We start from the raw sequence: 21,739 nt of genomic DNA on the forward strand, positions 1-21,739 counted from the left end.
ATGATACGGGGCCTGAACAATCGTGTCTTTCCTGACGGAGCACGGCCGAAAGGGTTCGGTCGGTGGATGCTACTTCTATTGCGTATGGGGAGAGCGCGTCTGGTACCTGTAAAGCGGGAGCTGTGCTCAGGGCACCTTTCAATGCATCCACGGCATCCGTGTGCTGTGGAAGCCATTTCCATGGGGCTTGCTTTTTTAGGAGCTCGGAAAGAGGGGCTGCCTTTGTGGCAAAACCGTCTGTGGTTCCTGCAGTAGCCAACCAATCCTAGAAATGACCGTAGGGCTGTAACATGGGGCAAGGGTAACTTAACAATGGAGTCAATGCGTTTCTCCTCGATCCTGCGTTTACCATGGGTGATTACTGTGCCTAAATAAATGACCTTTTCCTGGAGAATCTGGGTCTTTTTGGGGTTAACTTTACATCCGATGTCGTGAAGGAGTCCTAATAATTTGGTGAGAAGCAAAATGTGCTCTCCCTGAGTGTCCGTCTGTAGGAGTAAGTCGTCTACATACTGAACGAGGCATTCGGGTCAGGAAAATTTAGCTAATCCATTTGCCAATTGTCTGTGGAAAATGGAGGAGGTGTGGGAGCTTTGTGGTAGGCACGTCCACGTGTATTTCTGTCCCTGGAAGGTGAAAGCAAATTTGTATTGGCACGCTTTATCCAATGGAATGGACCAAAAGCCGTTGCTGATGTCCAAAACCGTGAAAAAGTTCGACTGGAGTCCTTGTTTCAACATTTGTCTCGGGACTCGTGGCCACGGTGGGGGCTGCTAATGGGGTCACGTTTGTTTAGTTCCCTATAATCGGTGGTCAGTCGCCATGAGCCATCGGGTTTCCTTACGGGCCAAATTGGGGCATTGTTAGTTGAGGCTACTGAATGAAGTACGCCTTGGTCAAGTAAACTTTGGATGACTTTTGCAATTTCTCCCTCTGCTTGTTGGGGGAAACCATACTGTTTCTGGGGTTTAGGATCGGGACCTGTGATAACTAAACCTGCGATCTTGCCGTAGTCGTGCTTGTGCTGGGCAAAAGATGCTTTGTGTTTCTGTAAAACGTCTTTAACTTCTTTGTCTTGACTAATGGTTCATGGATCAAGCCAGAAGTCTCCTACTGCGCTAATCCTGTGTGCGTAGTCCCCAACTGTGAGCATGGCGGGTGCTCGTGCTGCCTTTGCCATTCTCCACACACATCTATTGACGGGGTCGAACAAAAGATTGTGAGAGCTAATGAAATCTATCCCCAAAATGTGTTTGGCTGTCTGGGGTAGATCTACTAGAACAACGGGGTGTTTTGTCTTAATGTTGCCTATCTGAATAGCCACGGGGCCGTAATATGTCCCTGCTGTAAGTGTCCTGTGAAGCCGCTAAGGGTAATGGTGTCTGTGGTGGCCCATGTATCCCGTTGGAACATTGTGGAGGAATTTAACGTGGTACGGGACCCTCCTGTGTCCCAAAGAAATTCTATGGGGTGTTCCCGGACTGTGCCTGCTACTACCGGTCTTCCGGACTTGTCCCAAAGGGTGTTGCAGACCCAAGTTGGGGAGTCCGAACACTGTCAATCGGTGCCGTTCATGTCTGTGTTCTCGGAACGAGCGCTAACACTCTGAATGGGCTTGGCTTTGCTCTTATTTGGGGCATTTGCCTGCTGGTTTCGCTGCTGTTTCTGGGGGGCATTGCTTTCCCGGGCGTAATGTCCTAACTGTCCACAATTGTAGCATTCTTGTGATTTAGGCTGCTGTGGGCTGTTTCTTCCCTCGATTACCCATGCGGGGTTTTGATGTGTCCGGACTGGATGCTCTTCCTCTACTTTTCCTTGTTCTGACCTTCCCTGAATGGACTGTTCCCAAGGTGCGGGTCCAATGTGGGTTGGAACGGTTTGATTTTGTCACTCGCGTCCCTTAATTGGGTGACGGTTAATGGGGTGGGGTACAGAAAATCGGGGTCTCTGTCTTTTGTGGCCCTGCGCTGTGTGATGACAGGGTTCATGGGATTGTGCACTACCTGTGCAGTCGGGGGTGGGGGTGCTTTCCTTTTCTGGGTATTATGAGTACATGCTCCATGCACATAGCGATGGGCAGTTTCATTTAGCTCCTGCCAATCGGGGCCATTTTCCTGATCTAGCTGGGGTCCAAATGTATCTTGGAAAACATTTTGTACTGAGAGCAGAGATTGCAGGTCTGCAATTTTTGCTTTCGGCATTGGCGTGGTCCACCGAACTCTGCCTTTGTTCCGTGGTGGAACTGTGCAGTGCTCGTAGGGCTGCCTTTAAATCCTTACATTGCATCTTTAATTGGTCGACTTGAAGTTCTGTCTCTTCTCTTACCAATACCGCGCGTTGCGTGTCTTGGTAGACCTTATCGTACTGGGACTGAAAGCTGCTTAGGTGAGCGAGACACGATTGGTGTGCCTGTTTGACATCAGCCATCTCCTTCACTGCTAACTGCTCTTTGAGTTGCCTGTTAACTTTCTCGCATTCGGTCACGTCTCCCTCACTATTCTTCTCTCTGTCTCAAATCTCTCTGCGGAGCGTCTTCACAACCTCCTCTGTGCCTCACAATTGTGCCAAGCAGGACCCGATTGCCATCGGCTTACGAACTTTTCCTAAACTCTTTTTATGGATCTCGGTTAGGTTATCCCACCAAGTCTGTCCTATACCTCCGGGACCTGTTTCTTCATTTGCGCAAAATTTGTTCCATAGGGGCCATCCTTTCCCTTTTAGGTACTTCCTAATCTCTTCTTCCCATATGGGACACTGCTCTGCTCTATTGGTTGCTGCGACCTCAAGCTCTTGTGGATGCATAAGGCGTTCCATTGCTTTCATTGCCATCCCTTCTGTAATCTCTGGGTTTCTACCGTAAATTTGGAACAAGGGGGAATAAAGCGGTGATGCAAACACGGGTACGGCTTAAGCTATTTTCCAGTCTACAAGACTCCCGACAGTTTTACTATCGAGGTTACCTTATATCCCTTGTTAGTACGCATGCAAATTACACACTTCCGAATCTTGGACGTTTGATCGATACTGGTCTTAGGCTTGTGGTTTCTACTTTTTCCAGTTGGGTTTCTAATTCAAAGTTGGGTTCTCTCGGAGTGACAAAGTCACTTCTAGCTCGAGTCCCGGCGGAGTCGCCAGTAATGTTGCTATCTTTTAGTGGCTATAAATATGGCAGTTAATAAGGTCGCCTTTCTTAATCTTAATTATGAATATGCTTTTCAGAGTAGCCAGGTATCTCTTGATACTGCCACAAGGTTCAACCGAATATCGATCAAAGAGCCAGTTAGTTAGTTCAAAGTCAATGGTACTTTATTTACACACAGTATGGTTTACTCATGCACAATAACACTACAGGCTAAATTATGTCTATCACTAACACCTATACTTAACTTCGGGTACCCGCTTAGGTCAGAGGAACAGTGGCCGTTGTTCGGATCTGAGGCTGTTGGGTTCGAAGAGGTAGCAGCAGTGTAGCTATGGTCGTCCGTCTGGTAGCGAGCTTTGAACTTGAACTTGCTTCTGGTGGTGCAGGTGGAGGGGTCTCTCCAATTGAGAGCCGAACCCGAGAGAGCGAACACATGGCGGGGTTCCTTCTTATACTCGGGGGGGGGGGGGGCTTCGCGCACTTTTAGACAGGTCTTAAACTTAAAATTGGGCAGCTTCTCGATCACCGCCATCGATCTGAGCCAATAAAGGGGCGGGTGCCTTGATGGCTGGGCGTGTCCTAAGTAGCCGTTGGCCTTGCTTTGTTTGTAGCTTCTTGCTGAGGTAGTGGCGCCGGAATGTCTGGGACGGTATCGGCTACCTGAGCACTAGTCTTGTGTTCATCGGAGATGGGCCATCAATGTGCAAATCGGCCAAGAGTTTCGGTTCTGTCTGCAGTCTGTCTTCTAAATACACATTCAGGCTCTGTGCCTGCTTGTTACTTTGCATTGTCCATATATGCTCTGCGAGTGTCCATTTTGTATGCTGAAAGTGGCCATCCCAGATGGTTACAGGTTTTCCAGCATTTTGTCTTTTGTTAACAATGGGAGGTGGTCTACCTTTCAACCCTCCCACTAGCATAGCCTCAGACTTTGTAAAGTTAATCTTATAACTGGAGAAGGTACTAAGTCTACCACGTCGATAATAGCAGGAACTGAAATTTCTGGCTTCAATGCAAATAGCAGCACATCATCAACATAGAGCGCGATCTTATGCTGCTGCCCCCCACAGCGCAGCCCACATATCAAAGGATCTTGCCTAATCTTGCTAGAGACTCTCTGGCGAATGCAAACAGCGAGGGGGATAAGGGGCAGTCCTGCCTAGTCCCTCACTGTAGGCCAAAATTCTCTGATTGTTAACCATTCGTGAGCACTGCCGCCACTGGCCTGCGATACAACACCTGAATCCACTTAACATATTCCTCACGCAGCCCAAATCTCCGCCATGTATCAACTGAGTAATTCCATTCCAACCTATCTAAAGCTTTCTCTGTATCCAGGGAAATGACTAACCCATCCGACACACACTTTTGGAAAACTTAGATTACATTCAGTAATCTTTTGACATATTGCTAGAAAACCAATCTTTTATGATCCCAGTCTGGTCCCCCCCCCCCCCCCCCCCGAAACATCAAGTCAACACTTTAGACAACAAAATTAAATCAACATTCAGAAGTGAGATTGGCCTATAGGAGGCACATTCCTCTGGGTTCTTGCCTGCCTTAGTGGTAACAGTGGTTAACACTGTTGCTTCACAGCATCAGGGTCCCGCGTTCGATTCCTGCTTGGGACACTGTCTGTGCGGAGTCTGCACATTCTCCCTGTGTCTGCGTGGGTTTCCTCCAGGTGCTCCCACTGGCCCTGAAAGACTTGCTGTTAGGTAATTTGGACATTCTGAAATCTCCCTCTGTGTACCCAAACAGGTGAGAGAGGGCGAGGACAAGAGTGAGAGAGGGCGACTAGGGGCTTTTCATAGTAACTTCATTGCGGTGTTAATGTACACCTACTTGTGACAACAATAAAGATTATTATTGTTAAAAATCAGGGAGATATTCGCTTCCCGGAGTGTCCGTGGTCAGAGACCTGCCTCAAATGAATGAAAGGACATACTAATTAATGGATCATTTAACAGGTCCTTAAATTCCCTGTAAAACTCACACCCAAAACCATCCAGCCCAGGGGCCTTTCCCAGTTGGAACACCTAATGGCCATAGCCACCTCTGTTTTAGAGATGTGAGCATTACATGTCATACATCTCCAGACTGGCCCGACTTATACAATTCAGCATAAAAATCCCTGAGTGCCCTATTAATGTCTTTATTTTTAATCAGTCAACTACCTGTCGAATCACGAGCAGAGTGGATAGCTCTAGAATCAGCCCTCTTCTAGTCAAAAAAGCTAAGTATTTACTCGGCTTGTTGGTTTGCAAACCGTAGACTCCTTTTTGGCCAGCTGGGGGGGGGGGGGCGGTGGGGGTGGGGGGGGGGTCGGGGGGGGGGCGGGGGGGGCGGGGGGCGGGGGGGGCGGGGCGGGGGTGGGGGCGGGGGGGGGCGGGGCGGGGGGGGGGCGGGGCGGGGGGGGCGGGGGGGGGGGTGGGCGGGGGGGGGGGTGGGCGGGGGCGGGGGGGGGGGGCGGGGGGGGGGGGGCGGGGGGGGGGGTGGGCGGGGGGGGGGTGGGCGGGGGCGGGGGGGGGGGTGGGCGGGGGCGGGGGGGGGGGCGGGGGGGGGGGGGGTGGGGGGGGGGGGTGGGGGGGGGGGGGGGGGCGGGGGGGGGCGGGGGGGGGGCGTGGGGGGGCGTGGGGGGGGGGGGGGTCACATCAGAAATGGAACTGACTGAGTAACAAAACACGGTGACACAGTCCCTGGCACTGCTGCCCCAAAGCGCCAGGAACCCAGGGTCGATTCCAGCCTTGGGTGACTGTGGGGTTTGCACGTTCTCCCCATATCTGCATGGGTTTTCTCCGGGTGCTCCGGTTTCCTCCCACAGTCGAAAGATGTGCAGGCTAGGTGGATTGACCATGCTAAATTGCCCCGTTTCCATTTCCAGTTCTCTCTAGCTTTGAGAAAGAATCATCCAGACTCAAAACGTTAGCTGCCTTTTCTCTCCACAGATGCGTCAGACCTGCTGAGGTTGTCCAGTATTTTCTGTTTTTGTTAAATTGCGGCTTAGTGTCCAAAGATGTGCAAGTTAGGTGGATCAATTCTAATATGTCATTGAGGAGCTGAGAAAAAAGTAAATTCTTTATCTCTAGGATGTAAATTCCTTCACATGTCTCGCAATCCCATCTCCTCACATACTGAAATCAACACCCTTGCCTGGAAGGTGGGGGTTTTCTGGTTACTGGGAGCTTATTCAATAAGGTATTCAAATGACAATTAAAGTTCCTGCGCACAAAAAGAATTGGCCAAAGCCAGGTCTGTGAAGTTCGTGAAGACTTTAGTAACCAGCTCCATGGAGTGATTTAGATGGCCATACGCCACCAAGGCAGATTCTGCATTTACAAGCCCCTTAATAATCCTGTATCTACTTCCTTTATTCTTCACATCCTTAATTCTCCACCTTGAAAGGAACATCTTTGTTGACCAAAATTGCAACACTCCTGCTGTTGGTCAAAAAGCAAGCAAAGAAGACCTTCCCCACCCATTCCCGCTTTAACTATAAGTGCTCCTCTTAATAAAAATGAACCTTGTAACAAGGCTAAGACTTCTTTCTTAAGAAAAGACAAGGGGTGGAATTCAACCAAAAAATTCCCCCAGGGTGTTTCCCGCTAGCTTTTCAGGTGCGATCCACACTGGGAACACTCACACTTAGTTAGATTTTGGGGGCTTGTGGGGGCTTCTCCCCGGCCCAGCCCACACTTGGAAATATTTTCTGCAGTGGGGAACTGAGCTTGCTGTTGAGACCGGATCCTGGATTGGCTGCCATTTTGAAAGGTTGTCACGATCTTTAAGTGAGCTTCTGAGGGTCCTCCCCACCTACGGACAATGTCACCCCCCTGCAGACATCGGCATTACTCCATACCTCCTCTCTCTGCATTGTGTGGATTGTTTGTTTTTGGGCTCTCTCGCTCTCTTTCTCTCTTTCCTCCGCTCTCTTTTTTTTCTTCGCCCTCTTTTCTCTTTTGCACGCTCTCTTTCTCTATTTTGCGCTCTCTCTCTCTCTCTCTATTTCACGCTCTCTATTTCGCACGCGCTCTCTCTCCCTTGCGCGCTCTCTCACTCTTGTCCTTGCCCTCTCTCACTCTTGTCCTCGCCCTCTCTCGCTCTTGTCCTCGCCCTCTCTCACTCTTGTCCTCGCCCTCTCTCACTCTTGTCCTCGCCCTCTCTCACTCTTGTCCTCGCCCTCTCTCACTCTTGTCCTCGCCCTCTCTCACTCTTGTCCTCGCCCTCTCTCACTCTTGTCCTCGCCCTCTCTCACTCTTGTCCTCGCCCTCTCTCACTCTTGTCCTCGCCCTCTCTCTCACTCTTGTCCTCGCCCTCTCTCACTCTTGTCCTCGCCCTCTCTCACTCTTGTCCTCGCCCTCTCTCACTCTTGTCCTTGCCCTCTCTCACTCTTGTCCTCGCCCTCTCTCACTCTTGTCCTCGCCCTCTCTCACTCTTGTCCTCGCCCTCTCTTGTGGTAGGGGGGGTGGTGGTGGAGGGCCAGCAGCAAAGTTACTAATGTTGCCTGCAAGGCAGTAGCAGTGGTTGTCAGTGTGGGCAGAATGACCAGTAGGACCGCTGTACAACGTTGGAAGAATACCAACGACCTCCATCGAGCTTCAAGGGTAAGTTACCACCTCTCCCTTGGCATCAGTTCTGCAGCCCCCCCCCCCCCCACACACACACACACAAATCACTGGCTGACACCCTGTACTCATCCCACATCTGATCTTCATGCTTGCTTCTCAGAACCCACCAGCACAACGCCTTCATGTCCAGACACGGTGCCCACACATGCCATCTGCTACCAATCCCCCAGACTCATTAAACATGCGGCTCACAATGTCCTCTCTTTGTCCCTGCAGGAGAAGATAGCCCATAATAAGCAGGAAAGGGCCAAGACTGAGTCGAAGTACCAGAGATCTGGGTCCTCACCCCTATGAGGAACTGGCCCTGGAGATCGCAGGGTTGAACGAGGAGAGATCAACCACCAACAATGAGGCTGGCCTTCACCCAGATGACCTGTCACAAGTGAATTGTCCATGTCAGAAAAAATTAAGCTTCCTTCTCACTGACCACATGTCCATTGTCTCGTAGAAACGCCATCTGATGGGCCGGGCCATCGGGAGTGCCCCACCCTCCCCTGCCACACAAAAGACCAAAAGAAGAGTGGATTGCTGAGTGGGCACGGGGGCACTTTCTGTAGCTAGGGGAAATGTAAATGTCAAATGTTGAAAACTAAAACATGTTGCAATTGGTTATCCCATAACTCCATCACTGGTAGCAGGTCATCTTGCATCCTCCCTTTCCTTGGTTTAGGCCACAGAAGCAAAAGAGGCGGCAGCAGACAAACACATAGCCTCCAGGCATTAAATAGTCAATAGTACAATAAAGCCACCAGCAATCTGCAAAAGCATTTCATTAACACTATGAGCAAGTTACTTGATTGAATCAGTCAAACCCACCCCCCTTCTGCAGCTCCTTGGAGTAAACTTGCATCAGTGGTATGTTGCTCACGGGTAGGGTAACAATACACCGGGAAGTTGCACCGACACGGAGCACATTCGAAGAGCGAAAAGAGCACCGCTTCCCCTTCTCCAGCGCTGGTAGCTTATATCCTCGCTCCAGGCGACAGAAGCAAAACAGGCAGCAGCAGACAAACACACAGCCTTCAGGCATTCAACAGTCAACAGTACAATAAGGCTATCAGCAATCTGCAAAAACATTTCTTCAATATTTCCTCAAGTTGCTCAATCGAATCAACACCGCCTCCAGCCAGCTGCATCTGGATCAATCCGCCTCTCTCCCCTCATGGAGCTCCCAGCAGTAGACTCCCAACAGTGGAAAATCACACCGGAATGTCAAACCGTCGCAGAGCATGCCAGAAGAAGAAAGCGCACACCTTCCCCTTCTCCAGCACAGGTATCAGGTCATCTCTGTTTCATTACTCCAGGCCACAGAAGTAAAAGAGGCAGCAGCAAACAGACACATGGTCTTCACACATTTGCAGCTACCAGCAGGAGCAATTAGCAAACACAACCTGCAGCACCACTTGAATATTTTGTTAATTAAATCGCCAACAGTAACAAAGAACAAAGAAAAGTACAGCACAGGAACAGGCCCTTCGGTCCTCCAAACCTGTGCCGACCTTGCTGCCCGTCTAAACTAAAATCTTCCACACTTCCGGGGTCCGTATCCCTCTATTCCCATCCTATTCATGTATTTGTCAAGATGCCCCTTAAACGTCACTATCGTCCCTGCTTCCACCATCTCCACCGGCAGCGAGTTCCAGGCACCCACTACCCTCTGTGTAAAAAAAAAAAAAACTTGCCTCATACATCTTCTCTAAACCTTGCCTCTCTCACCTTAAACCTATGCCCCCTAGTAATTGACCCCTCTACCCTGGGAAAAAGCCTCTGACTATCCACTCTGTCTATGCCCCTCATAATTTTGTAGACCTCTTATCAGGTCGCCCCTCAACCTCTGTCGTTCCAGTGAGAACAAACAAAGTTTATTCAACCTCTCTATTACCATTAACCATTAAACAACAAGGAAATATCACCGTTCCATACTGGTACCAATACAAAGTTATGCCAGCTCATTATCACAAAAAACACAAACATGATATCATCCCTCACAGGTTCCTCAACAGAAACCGAGGATAAGCCCGAGAATGTGTTACCATGTCCAGAACTTTGTCGTAGAAATGATCTGTCCATCAATGTGTGACTTGTTCCATGTATCTGTCCAGGAGCCCCCACATGGCCCAATCACACCGGAACCAAATCCTGGCATTCACATATTCCACTGGTGCTCAAGGTGTAGTTGAGCAACCTTGACTTCCAGCGTGTTTACCTCACGGTGATGTACCAGTTACATGCAGCACTCACTACACCAGCAACAATCTGTGAAAGCGGCGCCATCAGGTACTGCATTTGGACAATGTCGCACACCAGGTCCCGCAGTCTGGCTTCTAACCAGATTGCCTTCTGGACACATACATCGCCCTGAGCCTAGTATGCCAGGACCCAGGTATCTGAGAAAAAATTGGCCTTCTTTCCAGCTACAGAAAAGGAAGGAGACAGCAACAGCAGCCTCCACGCAACTGCAGCCACCAGCAGAAGCAAGCAACAAATACAATCTGTAGCTATGCTCTAATAACTAACAAGGCCAATTCCTCATTAGCAATAGCCTTCAGTTGTGAATCTAGAGGCTGCTCACAGTCAAAGGGAGTTAAAGTGACCTTCAATATAGAACCAAGAACAGGGCTCTGTCCTGGATGTGTTTGATAGGACAGACAGGCAGCAGCTGTCGTCGTCCCTGTTATGGGCATCCACAATATTTAAAGATGGCTTGAAGGCCTCACAGCCAAAAAGAAATGAATGCAAATGAGGGTTAATAAACTCGCCACATCTGGGTGTAATCTGGAACTTGCCATCAGGAGTGGGCTGGTTAGAATGCAATCCGCCGAGAGTGAATCTAGATGTTGACCTTTACCGATATTTAACCGGCGCACCCAGATCAACACCAGGCGCAATGTAGTTAAATCGCGCCCTGTGTCTGGGTGTCTCTGTGTCTCTCTCAAGCCCTCTCTCGCTCTATTGTCTGGACTGCTTGGTTTTTTGGATGCTCTGCTGGTATTGACTTTCTGCCTCTCTCTGTGTAGGTATGCGGAGAATCTGGCCAGTACCCGGGTCCTCAAACACAGTGCGGAATCCAGCCGGGGACAGTGTGGAGAGAACCTTGCCTGGGCATCCTATGATCAACCTGGTTCGTGCAGTTACTCAAACTTTAGCAATGAGGCCTGTTTTCTTTCAAGGCTATTACACTAAGTAGAAGCTGCACACTGGGAGTTGATCCTGGTATCTAATGTGACCCACCTTCATCATGCATTTGCCAATCAGCCCAGTTACCTCATGTTGTTGTTCCCTGCCAGTCATATTTATAAGTGAAAGGGCACTAATTTACTGTGACACACATTATCTGAAGAATGGGCATGTGACTGGAATCAAGGGTATGATCTACCGGCCACAATTGGCGTGATCAGTTTTTGGCAAATCTGCATATTAGAACAAGGCTTCTAATGTGCAGATTCCCAAGGTACCTGAGGCTTTGGGATTCAATCCCTTCGCCTCGGGCACCTCGGGCGAGTGCCGTTTGGTATGATCCCCACAAACGGGGACCAGGTGGAACGGCACTCGTGGGGGTCTCCAAGCAGATCGGAGGCCCCCAGCTGCAAGTCCTTTGGGCAGGGTGATGCCCTGGCACTGGTGTCACCTGGGTACCCTGGCATTGACACCTGGGTGCCAGCCCGGCACTGCTAACGTGCCCAGGTGGCATTGCCAGCTGGCAGGGGGGGACCCTCGCATGTTGCGTTCGGGGTGGGGGGAAGTCAGGGGTGGGGGGAGGTCAGGGAATGTTTTGTGGGCTTCTGAGATCTGCCTCATTGTGGGGACTATGCGCCCTCGGCCACGTGTTCCCTGTTTAGGCCCCTTATTCAAAGCGAGTCGCGTTGGATAGCCGCCATGTGTTTCTTGGCACTGCGAGTGCCAGAAAGCACGCGGCTAAACTCACTCGCACAGGGACTTTGTTCCCTTTTGGGAAGAACACGCCCTATTTATTGAGCAAGATATCAAACATTGAGCTGGAGATAGTCAGGTGGTATTAAAGGAGGATGGTGTGGTCAACCAACGGGAAGTGAAAGGTAAAGTTTCCATAATCCCAGATGACCATAGACTGCTCTCCCCTTTGAGGGGGAGGGCTGGCTGGTGGTGATTCAACCTGAGGATCACCACACCTCAGACGAGGGGCAAGGTTGAGAAGGCGAGGTCTTCATGAATTACCTGAATGACAACAGGGAGTAGTCAGGGTCAGGAGAAAGAGTGATGATTGGGTGAGGGTGGGGGGTCAGTTGCGTAGTTATGCAAGTGCTAGACAAGATTTTAATTTGTGTAAAATTTCCTGGGTAAATATCCAGGTAAGTAATGTGGGACTGTTCAAAGCCTCCAGCTGTAGCTGGACATTTTCACAAAGGGTCCCAGGGAACAGGAGAATTGTCCATCGCAAGTTTCATATTCCTGGGCAATTCCCACATAGTTCACATGTCAGGACTTCTACAGGATCCCAATTCATATCTTCAATTGTACATCTGGCCTCCGATGATGCGGAAACTGGAACATTTGGCCCTTTATGATCTTGGGGTAGGCAGGGAATTGCTAGGACTGATTGGGCAGCTAAACCTGTCAGCCAAATCTTCATAACTCTTCCAAGGTTCAGGAGAGGTTTCCAGTTTTAGTTCCTAATGCACTGTGTTTTTGCTGAGATGACTAACCTTAAGTGGTATACAGAAAACATAAAGTGCCAGTTAATAAATTCTGCACATCACCCAGTTTGTGTGATGTATTGTCACAAAGCAGAATTGTCCATTTTTCCCACAGCTCCATGTTTGAGTCCTTTTAATCAGGTTCTCACCACAGTTACAGCCCTAACCAAAATCACAAATGGAACTCTTTGGGACTGTGGTGAACTATCGCTCCTCATTGTCCCCAACTTGTCTGCAACCTTTTGACATTGTTGACCACCCCATTCTCCTCTAATGATGCTCCAGCTGGCTGGCACTGCAGTTCCATATTTTATTTATCCATTTGTAGCCACAGAATTATCTGCAATGACTTCTTAACCTACTTGCACTCTGTAACCCATGGTTCCCCCACCCTCGCAATGATCTATCTCTATGCTGCCCCTTGGTGACACTGCATGGGCTGGTTTAGCACAGTGGGCTAAACAGCTGGCTTGTAATGCAGAACAAGACCAGCAGCACGGGTTCAATTCCTGTACTGGCCTATCCGAACAGGCGCTGGAATGTGGCGACTAGGGGCTTTTCACAGTAACTTCATTGAAGCCTACTTGTGACAAGCTATTATTATTATTATTATTGTGTTCCACATGTGTGTCAGTGCCACCCAGCAGGTGCAGGACAGGTGGAGAAACATTTAATAAAGCATACAGCATCGTGGGCCTTATTAATAGTGGCATAGAGTGCAAGATGAAGGAGATTATGCTGAACCTATACAAGACACTAGTTAGGCCTCAGCGGGCCTATTGTGCACGGTTCTGGGTGCCATACGGAGTGCAGAAGAGGTTTACACGAATGATTCCAGGATGCAAAACTTCGGATATGAGGACCGGTTGGAGAGGTCGGGTCTGTTCTTCTTGGAGAGGAGAAGACGCAAGAGGAGATTTGATAAAGGTGTTCGAAGTCAAGAGGGGGCTGGATAAGCGTAGATAGGGAGAAACTATTCCTGCTCCTAAAAAGATTGAGAACAAGGGGGCACAAATTTAAAGTGATTTGCAAAAGAAGCAAGTGCAATGTGAGAAAAAGCTTTTTCACAGTGAGTGGTTTGAGTCTGGAATGCCCTGCCTGGAAGTGTGGCGGAGACCGATTCAATTGAAGCATTCAAGAGGGCATTAGATGATTACTTGAATAGAAACAATGTGCAGGGTTACAGGGAAAGGGCACGGGAATGGCACTAAATCATAAAGCTCATTTGGAGAACTGGGGCAGATACGTTGGGCCGAATGGCTTCATTCCGCACCATAACAATTCTGTGATTTGTCAAACATCCAGTGTTGGACGAGCAAATCTTTCCTCCAACTAAATTTTGGGAAGACTGGAGGGCCCTGCCACATAATCCATTCCTTCGGAGACCACTCATCCTTCTCCCTGGCACTGTCTCAGGCTGATCAGCACTGTTCACAACCTTGGCATTGCATTTGAGTTGAGCTTCTGATCACATATCCATCTTTTTCTTCCTTTGTAACATTGCCCAATTGCTGCATTAGCTCATCGGCTGCTGAAACCCTCATCCATTACTTTGTTTCCTCTAGATTTGGCAATTCTATTACACTGTCAGCTTGCCTCCCATTTTGCACCCTACAAAAAATAAAGCTCATCTAAAACTCTGCTTCCTAAATCACACCAAACTCTGGTCACCTATCACCTCTGTACTCTATTCCTGCTCCTGAACTTTTTTTCCGGGGACCGATTTTTATCAACTGGCCGACCTTCGCGACCCACGCCGGCCGACCTTCAGGACCCACCATTTTCTTTTACCTTGTTTGCTGCTGACAAAATGAAGGAATCGCAATTGCACCCAAAGCATGTGATGTCAACGTTCGGGGGGCGTAACCTGCTCTCTGCCTCCCTGCAGGCAGGAACATCACATTAAATTTTTTTTAAAATCTCCTCCTGCGTCCCCAATTCGCGCTCAACAGCCGGGTTTTAACAATGCCGGCTGTGAGCGGCCTTCAAAATGACAGCCGCGACCATATAAAAAAATGACTGCGCACTACGCATGCGTGCCTGCTCATTGCGCATGTGCATCGATGAGCTGGCACGCAAGCGCAGTGCACCCGCATTTTTTTTATATGGTCGCGGGCGTCATTTTGAAGGCCGCTTGCAGCCGGCATTGTTAAAACCCGGCTGTTGGGTGCGAATTTGCGCAATCGGGAGCGCCGCAACAGATGGCTCCGCGACCCTCCCGACACCCGACTTTGAAAATGCCTGCTCTATGACCTACGTTGCCTGCCAATCTGGAGAATGTTTTTAAAATCTGTCCTTTTAAACCCTTCCATGGCCTTGTCCCTCCCTATCTGTGTACTCCTCCAGCCCTACAATCCTCTCATCCAACCTGGTCTCTTGTGCATCCCTGATTTTAATTACTCTAGCATTGGCTGTTCCACCTTCACCTTCAAGTTCTGGAATCCTTCACTAAGCTTCTGTCTTTTAAAAAAATATTTTTATTCCCCATTTTCACATTTTCATCTAATTTACACCAACTAACAAATAATCAACGATAACAAATACAATGGCAATCCCCTGGCCAACAATCCCTTCCTCCCAACAACCCCCAACATTTTAAGTACAAACACCAAAGAAAAGAAATCAGGGCTGGGATTCTCCAAAGTGTTAAGTGTTGACGCCGGTGTAAACAGTGGAGTGTTTCACGCCGGCGTCAATGGGCCTCTTGGCCCGGCGATTCAGTGGTCCACAGGGGGCCAGCATGTGCAGCACTCTGGCGCCGATACGTGGCCCTGCACTGTCGGCGCGGGTCTGCACGTGCACGTGGTGGCTGTTTCCACACTGGCGCATGCGTGTTGTGGCCATTTCCGCGCCGGCGCAGTGCAACATGGCGTAGCGACACAGCGGGCCAGCGTGGAAGAAAATATGCCCCCCCCCCAGATCGCGTGCGCCCGCCGATCGTTAGCACCCGATCGCGGGCCTGGCCGTCGTGGAGGCCCCCCTGGCGTCTGATCCTCCCTGCCCCCCCACCAGGACTGCCACCGCAACCAGATGTGAACCACGCCGGCGGGAACTCGGCCGGTCAATCGCGGAGAATCACCGCGGGGGCCTCTTTCAACGGCCCTTGACCGGCGCCACGTCAACTGCGCGTGCGCGACTGGCGCCAATTCTCTGGTCGCCGGAGAATTGCGACCCAGTGTCGGAGCGGCGTGGCGGGAATTTTCAGCGTCAACGACGATTCTCTGACCTGCCGTGGGCTCGGAGAATCCCGGCCCAGGAATCCACCATCAACCCATACATAATCACCAATAACCTATACATTCCAACCCCCCAACACTAATGTTCGATGTCATCCAATTCTTGAAAACGCATGATAAAACAAAGCCCCAAACCCTTCCATCCTCCCTTTCAACTCAAACTTCTCTTTCTCGAGTGTTAGGAACTCCAGCAGGTCCCCCCCGCCATGCCGAGGCGATCAGCGAGGCGAAGACTAAGACATTTACCTCTGCAACCGCTTCCAACCCCGGCCGATCCAACACCCCAAATATGGGTTCTAGGGTACATGGTGCGAGGCTCATGTGCACCACCTTCGAGATTACCCTGAAGACCTCCCTCCAATACCCCTCCAGTTTTGGGCAGGACCAAAGCATATGAACGTGGTTTGCGGGCCCCCCGCCAACAGTGCTCTACCCCCTCCAAGAATCGGCTCATCCGCGTCCTTGTGAGGTGCGCCCTATACACCACCTTCAGCTGTATCAGCCCCAACCTCGTGCACAAAGTTGAAGCATTCACCCTCCAGAGCTCCTCCTTCCATACCCTCCCCCAACTCTTCCTCCCACTTTAAGCTTCCTCCCACTTTACCTCCTTTAAGACACTCCTTAAAAACTAATTCTGTGACCATGATCATCTGTCCTGATATCACCTAATGTGGCTTGGTGTCCAGTTTTAAAAAATAATGTTCCCTTGCCCATTTTACAATGTGAATGATGCTATAAAATGCCAGTTATTATAGCTGTTCTGGAATAGTAGGATGTGAATTTGCACTTGAAAACTCCCATATGCTGATCCCACGTCTGCCTATTTACTTAATACTACATTCCTCTGACCTTTTCACCTACAAAAACACATTGGTTTGCACTTGAACCCACTCTTATTGTTAGCACACACAAGTGTCCAAATTAATGCGAGTGATTTCTCAAGGTTGGAAGGGTTGATGTTGTCATATTGCTGTGTTGCTAAGATACACTCAGTTCACATGATGCAGGACTTGTTGCCTATTTGTTTGGTTACCTCCTGACCTCCCAGTGGCTTGTCAGTTCACACCCCCACCCCTTCTCGCTGACGTTTCTACCTTCCATCTCTTGCATCACTTTAGCCAAGCTCATTGAGAACTGGGAGGGGCAATAAATACCTTACTGTCATTTGGTTTCTTGAGCACAATGCCAACCCTTGATCTGAAAACTGCCTTCAGGGTTTTAACTGTCTCACTGCCTAGCAGTTTATTCAATTCATTGGTCAAGACTGGTCAGGTGGGCTGAAAATTGGCAAATGGAATTCAACCTGGAGAAGTGTTGGGTGATGCATTTGACGAGATCAACCAAGGCAAAGAAATACACAATACGTGGGAGGATACTGAGAGATATAGAGGAACTGAGGGACCTTGGAGTGAATGTCCACGGGTCCCTGAAGGTAGTAGGACAGGTTGATAAGGTGGTTAAGAAAACAAATGGAATCCTTTCCTTTGTTAGCCGAGGTGTATGAGCAGGGAGGTTATGCTGGAACATTACTAAACATTTAGGCCACAACTCGAGCATCTTGAACAGTTATGGTCATCTAATTACTGAAAGGATGGAAGTGTATTAGAGAGAGCACAGAGGAAATTGAAGAGGATGTTGCCAGGACCGGAAAATTGCAGCCATGAGGAAAGGTTGGAAAGGGTGAGGTTGTTCATCTTGGAACAGAGGTGGCTGAGGGAAGACTTGTTTGAGATGTACAACATTGTGAGGAACCTGGATAGAGTGGGTGGGAATGGCCTATTTACCTCAACAGAGAGATTGGCGGCTAGGGGTCACAGATTTAAAGGATATGCCTCTCAAGTGTTGTAACCTGCAGGACTACAGGCCAAATGCTGGAAAGTAGGATTAGGCGGGTGGCTTGTTTTTCGGCCGGTGCAGACACAATGGGCCAAGTCTTTCTGTGGTGTAAATGTTCAGTGATTAATTTACTCAGTTCCATTTTGGAGTTATTTTACTTGTCATATTCCTGCCTGATACTTTCTCGCAACCTGATTGAAGCAACCTTTTCTATAGCAGTCTCTTTCCCCTCCGCTTTTTAAAACAACCTCAGTTACTTTCTTTCTTTGTAATAGTAGCTACAATGTCTGCATTTTGATCCTGCCCAGTTAATATTCTCTGCACTTTTGTCTCGGTAAGTCCTGCTTTGTGTGATTTGCGAAGCGCCAATTGTTGAAATTTTGAATCCACTTGATAGTAATTTGCAATTGTGATAGCAACACTGAGTAAACCCCTGAGTGTTCCTTGCAGTCCGTGCGGGCAAAACCAACCCTGCATATCCAAAATAAAAACAGAAAATGCTGTAAGTACTCAGCAGGTCTGGCAGCATCTGTGGAGACAGAATCAGAGTTAATGGCCTGAAATTTCATGGAACTGTGGACAGTCTGCGAAGACTTAAATGTAGGACGTACTCTGGATCTGGAAGTCCCTCTGGCATTAGCAACAGATCCAATTTTCCCCAGTGAGGGAAAAGCGGAAGGATGTGACTCACGCAGGCTGAAACCCAAACTCTGCTGGGCCATTTGAACTCCGTGCTGAGTTCAGACAGACCCCATTTTTGCTGTAGCGAGGAACTTAATGAATTTTTAGAGTAGTTCTAAATGCTCTTGAAGGGCAGATATGGTCTGTCAATATCAAGCTATAAAGATATTTAAATCCTCAGCTCTTCAAAAATTTATAACAAAATAGATTATAGGCTGCTTGTGTCAGTGAGAGGTGAAAAACTCTGTCCTAGCATTTGTTGACATGACCGCAAAGGCTATTATTATCTCATTATTAATGTTTGACTGCTTACCACAACCTATCATTATCCCAGCAAGAATATGTTCATAGCTCACTGACAGCTCAAAGAGATTATTAAAGGATTAGCTATCTTTGATGTGTGATTATGAATTCATGTCTGTTTGTTTTATAAGGAATCAAATTGTTGAGTATTTAAATTAACTATCATAAATGGGAACTTTTTAATATAGTAAAGGCTATAATAGATATTTAGAACTTTATTTCATCTTATCATGACTCCTGAGGTCGTCTCATGGTGCATACTGTGTGCTGGCATGGAGGATGTAAGGTAAAAGGGTGCTGGCTGGGTTGATATAAGTTGTCATTAAGTTGACGTGGAGGCTATAAGGGGCTATTGGGGATAGGTGAGGGCATGGGTTGGCATGGTTACATGAAAGAGTGAGGGCTAGAGAGCTTAATATTTAACAAAGCTCCAGAGACTGGAGGCAGGCATTTTAAACCGTCCTCCTCAGCACATAATAGCCTTTCGAACCGCCTCCGACCCAGGGGTAATGGGCCTGACTCCGTCCCAGGCCCATTCCCCAGAATGAAGTTCTCGCTACAGGCTGAGATTTTCCCGGGTTGGGCGCAGAAGCGAAGCATTCCCTGACTCCTGCTACTCGCCTCGGGAGCGAAAATCCAGGCCAACATTTCAGGTCGAAAACCTACATATCCAAATCTGTGACTACTTTCTGTTCTTGATGAAAGTTTAACTGTGAACCTTTGAAAAGAAAAAAGATGCTGTAAAACCTGGTGTGGTAGCTGCACTTCTGTCCATTTGTGCAAACTGGAAGTAGAATCTATACACCAATGTTTTTTTTTAATAAACAATTTTAATGAGGTATTTTTGGCATTACAAACAACAACAGTATAAAAACAATGTACAAAGAACAAGAAACATAGTGCAATCGCCAACTCCCATCCCGCCAAGACCCGCCTAATTGACACTACACTACCCTAACCCCCCCCCCCCCCCCCCCTGCTGACGATTAATTCTCCGCGAAGAAGTCGATGAATGGTTGCCACATCCGGGCAAAACCCTAACAGTGACCCTCTCAAGGCGAACTTAATCTTCTCTAGGCCGAGAAAGCTCGCCATGTCAGTTAGCCAGGTCTCTGACTTTGGGGGCTTTGAGTCCCTCCAAGCTAGCAGTATCTGTCTCCGAGCTACCAGGGAAGCAAAGGCCAGAACACTGCCTCTTTCTCCTCCTGGATTTCCTGGTCTTCCGACACCCCACAAATCGCCACCTCTGGACTCATTGCCACCCTTGTTTTCAATACTCTGGACATGACATCCTCAAACCCCTGCCAATATCCCCATAAGTTTTGGACACGCCCAGAACATGTGAACATGTTTCGCTGGTCCTCCCGCACATTTTACACACCTGTCCTCCACCCCAAAGAATCTACTCATCTGGGCCACTGCCATGTGGGCCCGTGGACCACCTTGAATTGGATCAAGCTGAGCCTGGCGCATGTTGCAGTCGCATTGACTCTGCTCAACGTGTCTGCCCATAAGCCATCCTCCTTCTCCCACTTACGCTTCAGCTCTTCGGTCTGCGTCTCCTCCACCCTCATGAGTTCTTTGTAGATGTCCGAGACGCTCCCCTCTCCCACCTATCCCCTAGACACTACCCTAACCTGGATCCCCCTTAGTGGCAGGAGTGCGAAGGATGATACCTGCCTGCGCAGGAAGTCCCGCATCTGTAAATATCTAAATTTGTTCCCCCTTGCCAACCCAAACTTCTCCTCCAGCGCCCTCAAGCTAGAGAAGCTCCCTTCTAAGAACAGGTCCCCCATCCTCTCAATTCCCGTCCTTCGCCATACTCGAAACCCCCCATCCAAGTTCCCCAGGGCAAACCGGTGATTGTCACATATTGGGGACCAGACCGATGCTCCCACTGCTCCAACGTACCTCCTCCACTGACCCCAGATCCTCAAGGCCGCCACCACCACGGGGCTGGTGGAGTACCTCGCTGGCGGGAATGGCAGAGGTGCTGTTATCAACGACCCCAGACTGGTGTCCCTACATGAAGCTGCCTCCATCCGCTCCCAAACTGACCCCGCCCCCACCACCTACTTCCTTATCATGGCTATGTTATCCGCCCAGTAATAATTACTGAAATTCGGTAGGGCAAGCCCCTCCTCCCCACGATTCCGCTCGAGCATCACTTTCTTCACTCGCGGGGACTTACACACCCACACAAAGACCAGGATGATTTTGTTAACCCTCTTAAAAAAGGACCGCAGGATGAAAATTGGGAGACATTGAAATACGAATAAATCTCGGTAGGACCGTCATTTTGACCGTCTGCGCTCTCCCAGCCAACGACAGCGGAAGTGCATCCCATCTCCGAAACTCGCCCTTCATCTGTTCAACCAACCGGACCAAGTTCAACTTGTGTAACCTGCCCCAGTCCCACACACCACTTGTATCCCTAAATACCTGAAACTGTCCCCTACCAACCTAAAGGGCAGCTCCCTCAGCCGACCCTCCTGACCCCTCACCTGGACTACAAACATCTCACTCTTTGTCATATTCAGTTTATAGCCCGAAAACCGGCCAAATTCCCCCCAAATCACCATAATTTCACCTATCCCTGCCCCGGATCTGATACGTATAAGAGCAGGTCATCCGCGTACAGCGAGACCCTATGTTCCACTCTTTCTTCCCCCCCCCCCCCCCCCGCCCCCAAAACCAACCAGCCTCTTCCAGCCCCTTGAAGCTCTCAGAGCAATTGCCAGCGGCTCTATAGCTAATGCAAACAGTAGTGGGGAGAGGGGGCACCCCTGTCTTGTCCCCCGGTACAGTCTAAAATAGTCAGAGGTCGTCCTATTTGTCCTTGCACTAGCCTCCGGGGCCTGGTACAACAGCCTAACCCAGCCGATAAAGCCCCTACCGAACCCAAATCGTCCCAGCACCTCCCATAGATAGTCCCACTCCACCCGGTCGAATGCCTTTTCCGCATCCATTGCCACAATTACCTCAACCTCCCTACTCTCCGGGGGCATCATAATCACATTGAGCAGCCTTATATTGGCCCCTAACTGCCTGCCCTTGACAAACCTGGTTTGATCCTCTATAATCACATCCGGCACACAATCTTCAATCCTGGAGGCCAAAACTTTGGCCAGCAACTTGGCGTCCACATTAAGCAGTGAGATCGGCCTATAAGGCCCACATAGCTCCGGGTTCTTGTCCCGCTTCAATATCAACGAAATAGTGGCCTGTGACATCGTCGGG

The 21,739-nt window shown here is 49.3% G+C and overlaps 1 protein-coding gene across 2 annotated transcripts in view; it reads left to right on the forward strand.

Moving 5' to 3' along the window:
* glipr2l (GLI pathogenesis-related 2, like) overlaps window positions 1-21,739 on the forward strand; it is a 123,267-nt gene that overhangs the window by 8,557 nt on the left and 92,971 nt on the right. For both annotated transcript variants that reach the window (XM_072508914.1, XM_072508913.1), the window contains exon 3: window positions 10,788-10,891. In XM_072508914.1, the coding sequence (XP_072365015.1) occupies window positions 10,788-10,891 (104 nt within the window). The remainder of the gene's footprint in view (window positions 1-10,787; window positions 10,892-21,739) is intronic.

The sequence above is a fragment of the Scyliorhinus torazame genome, chromosome 6 (genome assembly GCF_047496885.1).
Source record: "Scyliorhinus torazame isolate Kashiwa2021f chromosome 6, sScyTor2.1, whole genome shotgun sequence".
NCBI lineage: Eukaryota > Metazoa > Chordata > Chondrichthyes > Carcharhiniformes > Scyliorhinidae > Scyliorhinus > Scyliorhinus torazame.